This window comes from Urocitellus parryii, chromosome 12 (assembly GCF_045843805.1).
Source record: "Urocitellus parryii isolate mUroPar1 chromosome 12, mUroPar1.hap1, whole genome shotgun sequence".
NCBI classification, from domain to species: domain Eukaryota; kingdom Metazoa; phylum Chordata; class Mammalia; order Rodentia; family Sciuridae; genus Urocitellus; species Urocitellus parryii.
The window spans coordinates 38,390,937-38,404,268 of record NC_135542.1 but is presented as its reverse complement, the minus strand read 5'-3'; the positions used below and the strand labels follow the sequence as shown (position 1 = coordinate 38,404,268).

The 13,332-nt window shown below is 47.6% G+C and overlaps 1 protein-coding gene across 2 annotated transcripts in view; it reads right to left on the bottom strand.

Annotated features, from left to right (window-relative positions):
• Atp6v1c2 (ATPase H+ transporting V1 subunit C2) overlaps positions 1 to 13,332 on the bottom strand; it is a 48,770-nt gene that overhangs the window by 31,827 nt on the left and 3,611 nt on the right. For both annotated transcript variants that reach the window (XM_026393075.2, XM_026393152.2), the window contains exon 3: positions 12,780 to 12,847. In XM_026393075.2, the coding sequence (XP_026248860.1) occupies positions 12,780 to 12,847 (68 nt within the window). The remainder of the gene's footprint in view (positions 1 to 12,779; positions 12,848 to 13,332) is intronic.

Sequence of the window (13,332 nt, the reverse complement as noted above, 5' to 3'; positions counted from 1 at the left end):
ACCTGAAGCCCCAGCCCTCTGTGCCTGCCTGTCCTGGATGAGTCCAGAGGGGACAGCCACAAGGGAGGAGCGCTCCGGGGAGGAAAGCCCAGAAACCTCTGCAAAAGGTGGGGCGAGCCCCGGGCACTTCACCCTCTGTCTCCCTGCTTCCACCTCTGCCAAGGGACAAAGAAACCAATGAGCCTGCAGCAAACACACCAGGAAAATGTGACTAGGGAGCCATTAAATGGCTTGACAGGAAACCAAAGGTCCCAGGAGACTTCTAGGAGGGTCCCAGAGTCTGGCCACACATCCATCATGCTTCAGAGGCCAACACTGGTTGTCAGACTGGATGTTTAAATAAAGGACGGATCATGAGATCTTTCAGAGAGATTTCCCCTGCATTCTGTGTGTAGAGCCACCCGCAGAACTGCCCTGTCGTTCAAAGAAGAGCTTTTCAGCCACGCTGGCATTACAGAGCTTGATTCACACGCTGTGGCCCAGGAGAGCAATTTTGGTTCTCTTCAAAAACAAATTGAGTCAGGTAGGGTGGCTTGTGCCTAGGGTTCCAGCTCCTGAGAGGCTGGGGCAGGATGGCTTGAGGCCACAAGTTCAAGGTCAGCCTGGGCAACATAGTAAGACCCCTTATCAAAAAAGTAAGATAAAAGGCCAACCCACCCTCAGAAATCGTTGGCTCCTTGGGAGGCACAGACAGGAGGGATCCTCATTCTGCACTCAGCTCCCAGGCGGGTGACACCAGAGCCTCAGGGTCCCGCCTTTTAGGAGAAGCCGGGCCCTCCCCTAAGCATCTGGGTTGGAAGTACATGTGTCTAAATTTTGGAGAATGTCCCCAAGCACTGTGCCCAACACACAGCCTGCCCCGGGGGCCACCTGAACAAAGCCAGGCACAGGCCAGTCCCCCAAATGGAACTAGGACTGGCTGATAAGCGCTTGGAAATATGTTTACTCTGGCTGGGAATCCAAGAAATACAGATGAAGCCTCTCACACACCCTGCTTCTTACGCTGGGGAAATGGCAGAGTTTCTTAAAGGCACTTAAGTGACAGGGGTATGAGGAAAGAGCGCTGCGCAACCTTGTGGAAACGATTTAGCAATATGTACAAACCGCTCAAATATGCCCATGTCCCTTGACCCCGTGATCCCTGGGTGTGTGCCCTGGAGCATTTGTTACTGCGGATCAAACGCAGGGGACCTGTAACTTCAATTCACAGATGCAACTTTAGGACAACCCAAAATGTAGCCAGAAAGTATACAGAGAGGCGCGCTAATTATGAAAGTCATGCTAGAGATAGTTGATTTCTTCAGGGAGTTCACTGTCGTAGAATTAAACGTTCATGTTATCATCATCACAAACAATAGCAAGAATGAGCCCTCCGTGAAAACATCCTTACCGCCACCGCTTCAGATCATGCCTAAGAGTGTGACCGTCACAGGCACTGTGACCCAGACCCATGGGAGGGGACACAGGTGAAGGGCCTCTGGACCCAGGAGGGGTGGAGCTCCTTAGTGACGGACCAGGGCCAAAAACGAGCCCGGCAGGCCAGCAGGCTCACCCGCCTCAACTTCAGAGTAGCCAACTAGACTTCATCAACAGCATTTCCCACAAGCTGCTCGTCATCTCCATTGCTTGTCTGTCTGCCCCGAGAGCTTGTTAAGAGTCAGAAGAAGGAACAGACTGTCAGACAAACTCTTCTCACCCCTGCAGAGGCCCTGGGCTCCCTAGAAGCCTCCCAGCCATACCCACCTCACATCCTGCCAATCAGAGCCGCCGTCCAGGGCCAGCCACATGCACTTCCTGGCACATGTGCAAGGCAGACATTTCTTTTCCTGGTTTCTCTTAAAATATCCTGGTTTTCCATCTGCACTAAGTGTCCACAGAGATGGTGAGGGGACAAGTGGTGGACTAATGGTTGCTGATAATTTGGGAGAGAACTGGTCTGTGACTGCTGATGGGTACACAGTTTCTTTTGGGGGTAGAGAAAATCTGGAACCAGATGGTAGTGACAGTTGCATCATTTGTAAATATATTGGGAACAGATGAGTTTCGCGTATTCGAAGAGTGGGTGTCACCGAGTGTGCGTTACAGCTCAATGTAAAAATGCCCTGCTCTTCCCCTGGGTTTAAGGGTGGAGAGCCAGGCAGGATGGGGAGGTCGCCAACTGCTTCAGCCCTTCAGATTCGAAGGGTTGAATTCACATTCTCCAAAGTTCGTCGGCAACCCGAAACCCGTCCTTTCCATCATCACAACTGTTTTTTGTAGCAACCAAAATTTGTCAAGCCTACCCTGGGTCACTATCCCAGACACGTCATGGTGTCTGTCTTTAGGCTTCCTTCACCCACCTGCTCTCTGTTTTCCCCATGGACCTTAAAGGGGCCCCACCTGTCTATCCATCCCACAGCAGCCAGAGGGATCTCAATAAAAATACACTCCCCAAACACCCCCCTGCCATGTTGCTGTACTGCTGAGACCATGTCAGTGGTTTCCTGAGAAGTTCAAATGTTGATGTTCAAACCCCTTAGCAGAGTTTACAAGGAATACACCTGCCTGTCCAGCCGTGGTTTTTGCCATCCCACCCTGACCCTTGCCTGTCCTGAGCAGGACTTTGGGAGCACCTGGGATAGCCTGAGCCACATGGACACTACTGACCCTTTATTACAGTCCCAGGAAACCCTGCGCATACCTGACACGTACAGTACAGTGCCTGTTATTTCTGGCACTTAAGGAAAATGTACTGCATGCCAGGGAGTATTACACATTAGGGAATATTGCATGGGAGAAGGTGGACCAAACAAACCTTCGTTGCTATATCTGAAACTCCGTCGACCACATCAAAAGGTTGCTTTCCTCATCTGAGCAAGAAAAAAAAAGAGGTCTCTGAAGATCTTTCAGAACTACTCATTCTGGGCTTCTGCGAGAATGCAGCGGCTCCTAGGAAACGCCCAGGAGCAGTGAGAACCTGGGTGGCAGTGGCCAGCTAGACCAAGGCTTGAGGTGTGGAGGGGGTGGCTTGCTTCAGTAGCAACGATCCTAAAACTGAAACAGCGATTAGTTTGACTCCCGCACAAGGATGGCACACAAACTGGTGAAGGAGTCCACGTTAAAAAACAGAGAGAGATGTGGAGCAGGACGTGGGTCCAGTGCTGCTCAGGGCCACGTGGCCCTTACCATCCCTTCATCATGCACGTGTGACCCAGCATGGAGACTGCATTTGTGTCATCTCCTAGAGTCTGAGACTTTCAAAGAATGAATACTACTACCTTAAGACAACAAAACAACAACAACAACTCACCACTCCCTGTGTCTACAAAACACTAAGCACTGGATGCAGATGAGCTGCCCTGGGGCCCGGAGTACCCTGTGGTCCTCTTCCAAGTTGTGTCTTCAACAGGGCAAGGGATCAGTCCCAAATACTTAGAGCTAAGAGGATGTCTGTACCCACACTTAGGGTACCCAGGACCCCAGCTATCTCATTTACTTTGGAGAAATGAAAATATGTCAATTCAAAGACTGTACATAAATGTTCATGACAGCTTTATTTTTAATAACACAAAACCATGTTAATGTCCTCCAACAGTGAATGGAAACATTTTTGCTATTTACTTATTTCTCAATAAAACCATTTTAAAAAAAGAGAGCACTACACTAAAGTAGCAATGCATACCTATCAGGCTTGTAAAAACCCAAAAGCCTGATGACATGCTCTATTAGAAAAGTTACAGAAGCCAGGCCGGTGGCACATGCCTGTAATCCCAGCAGCTCTGGAGGCTGAGGCAAGAGGATGGCATGTTCAAAGCCAGCCTCAGCAAAAGCAAGGCGCTAAGCAACTCAGTGAGACCCTGTCTCTAAATAAATTACAAAATAGGGTTGGGGATGTGGCTCAGTGGTTGAGTGCCCCTGAGTTCAATCCCCGGTACCACCTCCGACCAAAAAAAGAAAGAAAAGTTATAGGAAATAGGGGCTTTCCCTCATTGCTGGTAAAAATGCAAGATGGTCACTTCAGATGGACAGAACTCTGGAACACTTATCAACAATAACAAAGGCTCATGACTCCTGGACCCAGCAAATTTCCTCCTGAGAATTTATCCTACAGATACACCCGCATGCATCTCCCTGAAGTACTGACCCATCTGTAAGGTTGCAGCACTGCTGGTGATAGTCTCTCTCCACAAAAGTCGGTCACCTGAGAGTCCCTCTGTAAGGGACTAGTTCACAAACCACAGTGAGATGCTAGGTACCTGAAATAGCAAGAAAGGTCTTCCGTACTGATGGGAAAGTTCTCCTGGGATGTTAAGAGGAGGGAGAAAACCAAGATGCAAATCAGCACATGTGGAATCTCACTTTGTATTTCACAAGGGAAGAGCCGGGAGTGGAGGTGCACACCTGTAACTCCAGCAGCTTGGAAGGCTGAAGCAAGAATCTCAAGTTTGAGGACAGCCTCAGCCACTTAGGGAGACCCTGTCACAAAAAGGGAGCATGCATCCTGGGTGAAGAGCACCACTGGGTTCAATCCCCAGTACCAGAAAAAAAGGGGGGAATATAAACATACACAGAATTGTCTAGTGTTTGTATGAAGATGTGATGTATCCAAGCAGCTCATAAAAGTGGCTTCCTTAGTGTTTGGGGCAAGAGGCAGGGAGACAATATAAGGAGACTTCTCCTTACAGAGCCTTTTATATCATTTTTATCTTTAATACATACAAATGCATTACCTGTTTAAGAAAAAAATCAAACTGCATTATAACCTTTTTTTTTTTTTTTTTTGTAGTAATAGTAGTATTGGATGTCGAGTGCAGGGCTTTGCACATGCTAGGCAAGTGCCACATCCCAGCCTTTTTTAGTTTTTATTTTGAGACAGGGTCTCACTTGGCTGAGATACTCAGCCTATACTCCTGCCTCAGCCTCCCAAGTTTTTTGGATTACAGGCACATTCCACTGTACCTGGCCCTAAGCTCTCCCACATGTGTTTAAAATCCTGGCCTTGGACTGACTCTTGGAAGCACTTTAGGATTAGGTGGGAGGATGGCTGTGACTGCACTCAGCGAAGACAACAGTGCTCCCAGGGTATCCAGCCCCAGGTGCAGAATCACAGGTGCCCAGTCACTTAACATGCGGATTCCTAGACCCTGCCCCAGACCTGGGCAAGGAATCCTGGAGCTGCTGCCAAGGACCTGCGCTTTCTAAACGCTCCCCAGGGTCCTGCGAGTGGAGACAGGGGAGACGTGTGTAGACAGCAGAGAGTCTCTCAGCCCCTGCCACGAGGCAGGCACTGCTTGCTGTCAGAGAAGGGACGAATCTGGTCTGTTTTCCCATAGCTCATACTCTGTAAGGAATCACAGACAAAAATGGACAAGAGAAGTACTTAGAGTGCAGCTCAGGGCTAGAGTGTGTGCTCCGAATGAGCAAGACCCCGGGGGAGGGGGGAGAGGAAGGAGGGAGGGAGGAGGACAGGTACTCAGTAGTGGTATATGGCATGTGCAAAATTAAAACAGTGTGTCCTTGAGTGACTAGGCTGTCTTCTTCCAGCAGTCTGGAGAAGTCCCTGGGGGAGTACCATTTGAACTGAGACTGGGATAACAAGGGGCCCCCATGCCAGGGTGGGGTGGTGGGCAGGAGCCTTCAATGTTCAGGAAGACGTTTGTGTACAGACCTACGGCAGGACAGAGCCAGGGTGGCTGGAGGAGAGTGGTCCTCCTTCTTCTGTGAAGAAAAGGCCAGAATGGGTAAGCCAGGGATCTGGCAGCCAGGGTCAAGGGCCCAGAGTTTATACTGAGGGCACTGGAAAGCCAAGGGAGGGTTTCAAGCAAGAGAGTCAGTTTTTAAAAATACCATTCTGGCACTGGGAGTGTGGTAACACATTGGCTAGTGGCTAGCATGCCCTGAAGGCCCTGCATTCCATCCCCAGCACCACAAAAAAAAAAAAAAAAAGAAGAAAAGAAAAAAGCCTCCTTCTGGCTCTGGGGAGAAAGCAGATGAAAAGGAAGCAGCAGGCAACTGTGTCTGTTGTCAGATTCAGGAATGGGTCGAGGGCAGTGTGGACAGAGGTGCAGGGCTGGGCATGTTGAGACCTGGATGGACGCGGGACAGGTTTTGGCAAGGGAGCCACAGTATTTGGTCCTTCCCAGTGTCTCAGGTGGAGGTGTGGACAGGTGACCTGTGAGCAGCCACGCCTGGGAACCAAGGACCCCCAGCCTAAGGTCCCAAAGGAAGAGACTCTCCAAAAGCACGCTGTGGACACTGTCAAGAGGACGTGGCAGTGCAGAAAGAGGCAAAGAAAAGACATTTGAGACCCTCCATGGCTGCTGAAAATAAGGAGTACCTACACCAGAGAACGCGCCCAGGACACAAAGAACTAACTGGACTGGGATTGGGGAATCTGGGAGCCATCGTCCGCGCAGGGTCCAAGGAGGAAGTGCCTTATGCTAAACTCAGCCTCCAAGGATCTCACATGGCGGCCTCAGGCTGACCCTCACTGCAGGCATGCTGTCCTAGGGCAGCCAGAACTCTCTCCCACCCCCAACCCCGTGGCTGGGCTTCTGGTTTGGGAAAAGTGGCTGGGCGCTGGGGAAGCCTGGCAGGTACCAGGCAATACAGACTGTCCCAGCAGGGCTGAGCTGAAGGATGAGGGCAGAAGAGGCGAGGGAGCACTGACTGCCACCCACCCAGGCCTTGACAGGGCAAGGCAGGGGGTTGGGGTGACCCAGGCAAAGGCCGGACACTCCACGCTGTACGATCTCGCACAAGTGACTTACATCTTTGAGTGTCAATACTCTCATCTATCAATCATTGAAAGTTACCAAAATAGGGAAGTGACAAACATCAGGTGGTCTGGAACTCTGAATATAGTATAAACAGAAGCCTGGAGAACGATAAAGGGGCAGCCCTCAGTGGAGTCAGAACCAGCACAAACCTTTACAGACCCACAAGAACAGCAGGGCGTTTACAATATGAAGTAGGGAATAGGAAATATCACGGATAATGCCATCCCAATGGAACTCACCCTTCCCTAGATCCCATGGAAAACACAGCAGCCAGGCACGGCAGCATATTCCTGTAATCCCAATGATTTGTGGAGGCAAGAGGATCACAAGTTCAAGGCCAGCCTTAGAAACTTAGTGAGCCACTCTCTCAAAAAATAAAATTAAAAGGACTGGGGATGTAGCCCAGTAGTAGAGCACTCCTGGGTTCAATTCCAGTTCCGAAAGAGAAAAAAGAAAAATCAGCAATAGATGAGGTCACAAAGAAAATATCAAATTCCCAAAGGCAGACATAGTACCCAATTCATTCTCTCACAAGGCAAAAGAATTAAGTGAAAAACAAGCCTGGCACCGTGGCACACACCTGTGGTCCCAGCTGCAGAAAAAAAAGGGAAGCTAAGCCAGGACCTGGGCCACTTGATGAGACCTGGCCTTAAAAAGGGTTGGGGAAGTGGCTCAGTGTAGAGTAAGCACCTCTAGGTTCAATCTCCGTACTACAAAAGAAAAAAAGGGAAGGAGGAGCAACAACAAAAACCCCAACTTTCCAGAAACATGGGATAAAAAAAAATGAGCTAAATTTAAAAAAATGAAAACACCACACATCAAAACTTAAGTTATATAACATTCAGAGAAAAACTCATTACCTTAGCATGAGAGAGAGAGAGAGAATAAATGAACTAAGTATGCAATTAAGTAGGTTTTGCAGAAAGAAAACAAACCTCAATAAAGCAAGAAGATGAAAATCAGGATATATGCAGAAATTTAAAAATCAGAAATCAAGAAAATGATGAAATTGGTAAATGAAGACAAGAACTGCTCCTCTTAAAAGCAAAACAGGTAGACCACGGGTAGCATAACCAGAGGAAATGCAAAGACCAAAACCAACGGGAAATGTGCAGCTACAGCAGACCCTGATAGACTCCATGCAAATAACCCAAAAAAGCTCATGAAACTGACTCTTCTCTCCAAAAACACAATATACCAATATCAGTACTCCTTCCCCAAGAGAAAATCAACACACCAACAGAACTGGAAAATTTTGTATCATCCAAGAACCAGTTCTAAAAATGCACATGTCATAACGACATCTTTTGGGCCATGGGGAAACAGATCGCCCCTCCACCAGGTGAAGAAGCCATTGTAAGCTCAGCCAGGACCAGCAGCACTGCCACCTGGGGAACTTAGAGAGTCAGATTCTCAGGCCCCTCAGAATAACAAATTCTAGGGATGAGGCCCAGGAATGGATGATGCTCTAACAAACCTTCCAGATGATTCGGACGCACATTGAAGTTGAAGAGCCACTAATTTAAAGTGTTGAGCCTTGGTAAGCCAAGTGCAGTCTGCAGGCCAGCAACACGGTAAGAAATGCAGAATCCCTGGCTTCAGATCCCCTGAGTCACAACCGCGTTGTCTAAAGATCCCCAGGGCACTCACTTCCATGTTCAAGGTTGAGAAACACTCAGAGCTATAGCCCAGTGCTGCCCAACACAAATATTACAGAAGCCACAAAAGTAATTCAAGAACTTCTAATCACTACATTTCCAAAAGTAAAAACAGGTGAAATTAATTTTAGCAACCTACTTTATTTCATCTAATATCCAAAATATTATCATTTTAACAGGCAGTTCACATTAAAAAGAATAATAAGATATTTGAAGTTATTTTTCCCGTACTGTCTTTTGAACCTGACGTGTGTTTGACACACATCTGTGTTCAGACTGGTCACATTTCAAGAGCTCCGCTGAGCCCGGTGGCTAGCACATGCCATGGTGAACAGCGCAAGGACAGAGAAAGGAGGACAGCCTCTCCTCCCTCCCAGGTGGAATCTAAAACAGTTTAACTCACAGAAGCAGAGAGCAGAATGGGGTCAGAGGACGGCCTTAGACCGCCTCTCTCAGGCCTGTCCCTGGGGGTGAGGGCCGTGGAGGAGGGAGCGCAGCGGCACTCTGCTTGGAGAAGGCGAGCAGGAGGTCCGGAGGCATGGGGAGGAGCTGGGAGAGGTGTCAGGGGGGCAGGTGGACGGGCAGGTGCAGGACGGGTCTGAAATGTCCACAGATAACCTCAACCTGATATTCTGCATGGACAGAGAAGAGAAGCCTGGGCACTTCTTTCCGTTCCATCTCACTCCTATTTAGAAGGTCCCCACAAGAACTCACTGGCATCACCAAGTGGACATCCACACTCAGATCCGTGATCTTTGATCAGCCAACCCTCAGACAGCTTCACGAACCACGTGGGTAAAGAGAAAGCCACCAGCTACTCCACAACACAGGCAAAGCGCTCAGGGGCAAGAGGCAGTCAACATGGCCCCAGAGAAACCATGAGGCATAGCTGAATGCCAAGTGCCTGCGAAATGTAATATTTCAACCAGGACCGCAGCAGGACAGGCCACGATGTTGGGGCAGACTCACATGCTGAAAGGTTGGGGCGGGGCGGAGGGGGCAGATTTTAAAAGATAAAAGCACTGGGCTTCTCAAATGTTCATGAATCACCACGCAAATACAGAATAAATTAACACAGTGGCATGAAAGAATAAATTAAAAAGTAAAGGGAAAGCTCCATAAGCCAAGGCTGCCTTCCAGCTACATGGAAAAACACTCCAGTCCCCGGTAAATAAATAATAAAAGGATAGGGAAACAATACACCTTGAAAACTCTTGTCCCTTCTCTGTCCTCCTGGGCAGAAGCAGTGCTGACAGGTTTATGCTGCCTAGGTTGCAGGCCCAGCTGGGGTTTATTTATCTAATCACACTGGAGCACTTTCCACGGAGCCAGGGAGGTTGTTCCCAAATGGACCTGGGAGTTATCAGTTCCAGGCCCTGGACTAGAGCAAAGCTAGAACTCTAAGGGCACTCAAACCTCACTATTTTTCTTTTTTCCCTGATAGGAAAGCTCTTGGGAATACACACCTACAAGCAAAACTCAAAACAGCGCACAGTGATTTTCATTCTCGACCACACCTAGTCCCTGTTTGTAAAAACACTCTCATTTGTACAGTTTCTGTGTTTCAAAACGAGAGCTCACGACTTGCTTGTGCATGAATTTTCTAGTTTTTTTTTAAGCATATGCTACACCATGCTGGGTGTGGTGGCGCATGCCTATAATCCCAGAGGCTCAGGAGGCTGAGTCGGGAGGATTTCAAGTTCAAGACCAGCCTTAGCAACTTAGAGAGGTCCCCAAGCAACTTGGTGAGACCCTGTCTCAAAATAAAAAAGGCTGGGGATGTGGCTCAATGGTTATGTACCTCTGGGTTCACCTCATTTCCAAAAACAACAAACAACAACAATAAACAAATATGCTATAAAACCATCAGAGGCAACTCGTACAACAAATACGTACAGAACAAAACACAACTGTCTATTGGGAAGAAAAGGGCAATCAAAAAAAGAAAAGAAGAAGAAAGAAAGAAAGAAAGAAAGAAAGAAAGAAAGAAAGAAAGAAAGAAAGAAAGAAAGAAACTAACTAACTCAGGTGGAACCAACAGCAATAATCCAGGCCCACAGAAGCTCAGAGCTGGGGGCACTGGTGAGTGGGACGGAGGGAGAGAAGGGCAGCCACTGAGGGCTGAGACCACAGTGCTGAGCAGCTGCCACGGAGCAGTTCACCTTCCTTCAGCTGGAGTTTCTGCCGAGGACTGAAGAGCCTCTTGGTCAGCCTGTGGTCTGTCAGGGCTGGCAGGGAACACGGAAGGCCATCCCAGCCAAGGGCAGGGGCTGCCCTCGATGGCATCTGTCAGAGCCCTTGCTTAGGCTTGGGGTCCTCCGATTTGAAGATCTGACTAGCATCTGTCCTCTTGCTACAGAAGGCTCATAGACCTCAGGTACAGAGCAGCCGCAGACAGGAGCTGGCACTTGGGAATCCAGCCACATCTCCTGGATGGTGATTTTTCACAGGACATGCCCTGGGATTTGATGACACTTAACATTATTCTACTGCCCTACATTCCTCCCTGAAAGCAGAGAGATGGTCACTGTACCTCCCTTTATAGATGAGGAAGACAAAGTCGGTTTTCTTTCTCAAAGACTATGACCTATACACCAGGTGCAATGGTGCACACCTGTAATCCCAGAAACTCTGGAGGCTGAGGCAGGCTTGCAGGATCAAAGCCAGCCTCAGCAACTTAAAAGGCAAAACCCTGTCTCAAAATTTAAAAAAAAAAAAAAAGAAAAGAAAAGACTGAGGATGTGGGGATGTAAGTTAGCAGTAAAGTGCCCCAAATTCAATCCACAGTACCAATTTCTACAGTTCAAAGACTCTAAGTTTAAAAAATGATTTTTGCCAGGCACAGTGGTGCACACCTATAATTCCAGCAGCTTGGGAGGCTGAGGCAGGAGGATCAAGAGTTCAAAGTCAGCCTCAGTAACTAGCAAGGCCTTGCAACTTAGCAAGACCCTGTCTCAAAATTTACAAAAAAAAAAAAAAAAAAAAGGGCTGGGGATGTGGCTCAGTGGTCAAGTGCTCCTAAGTTCAACCCTCAATACATAAAAAAATCTAAAATATGAAGAGAACAGCAAAATATGGATTTACATGTACAAATAATATATGTGCTGGGAAAATTGGAGGTACAGGCTATAAACACAATGTAACAGTGTTTGTCCCTGGACTATGTGATCGTGGGTGAGTTGTAGTTTCTTTTTCACACTATTCTATGAGCTATAACTGATTCCCAGTGATTATGCACCAAATTTGTAATAAACTTATTTAAAAGAAATGTCATGCTAAGACCGTACGATATTTCATACACTTTTGGTGAGCGTGTGAATGGAATGAACAACTTCTTGGCAGGGCACTGGGGACATATCTGTAAGCTGTCCTTGCAAAAACTCTTTGACCCAGAACTACCACCTTTAAGTGTTCCACTTCTACATGTGCACAAAGGACAGTCATCACCACCCTGCCTGTGATAGCAAAAGACTAGAAAATTCAAACATCCAACAACAGAGAAATCAAATAAACGAGGGTACATCTATTTAAGGCCATACAGCTAGTAAAAAGAATGTGCAGCAATGAACTGACATGGAACTATCTCTAAGCTATGCTATTAAACAAAAAAGCAAGACACAGTTGTTTGCACTTTATGAGAGCACATATGAAACACATGCATGTTGACTTGTGCTCAAATAGGCTCTCTCTGGAAGGTCTGCCTAGAAAGTCATAGCACTGCCTCGGAAGAGGGGAATGAGGGGACAGGGGACAGGGAAGAGGAAAACACATCAGAGGGAAACTTAATTTTCACTCTACATTCTTTCTTTTTTGTACTTTTTTATTACATATATTATCAAAACCCAACAAACTTAACCCTTGAGGGGAATTGCACCAATTATTTTTCTAAGTGACTCAGCTTTATGCATGATCTTCATACTGAAGGCAATCCCTTATAGGATGCTGCCTTCTAGCTGGTGGTGGGGCCTGCCTGTAATCCCAGCAGATCAGGAGACTGAGGCAGGGGGATCAGATTCAAAGTCAGCTTCAGCAACTTAGCAAGGCCCTAAGCAACTTAGAGAGACCCTGTCTCAAAACATTAAAAGGTCTGGGGATGGGACTCAGTGGTTAAGCACCGCTGGGTTCAGTCCCTGGTACCAAAAAAAAAAAAAAGATGCTTTTTCCGGCAAACAAAGCAAGGATGGGCCCAGCATGCTCCTGCTGACCCCACTCCCCCAGGGGACCCACCTGATCACTCTGTTGACTTTTGGAGCCAGGTTTAGAGTATGAGTCCATACTTTGATTCAGCCAAAGCAAGAACACTGTGTCCTCTGACAACAATGCCAAATTCTCACTTGTATGTAGTAAATAAGAAATATTTTACCTTTCAGCAAAGGTATCGAGTTTCCCCAACTCATCAGAGAGACCAACAAGAGTATCCAAGGTCCCCACCTAGAAAGATCATAAAATAATTAGTGCTGGCTGGCAGAGAGGCGTGGCTGTCACTTCAAGAGCAGTGTGAGGCACTCTGGCTTGATCTGGAGTTGGCTGCTCCTGGCCAACAGCCCAACTGAGAAGTGGGAAGAACTCCTAAGGGAAACCCAGGGATTTAGGATTTTTATGTTATTTTGGGGACCAACAGGATAAACTGTGATATCTCCACCATCGGAAGGACTATTACGTCATGGGCTGACCTGAGCTCATTTCCCTCTGAGAGAGGCAGTCTGCTGTTCATGAGATGAATCCCCAGCAACTGTAACAAGTTATCCTTTCTAAAGGCCTTTCTTCCCTAAGACGGGCTGCCATCCCTTTCTGTGTCCTTGGCTGCTATTGACATTGATCTTGATTAGAAGGGAGCAGCTTTTCTTCCCACTCATTTGTAACGGTCCTTTTCTTTCTTTTGTTTTTGTTTTTCTTCGATATTGGAGACAGAACCT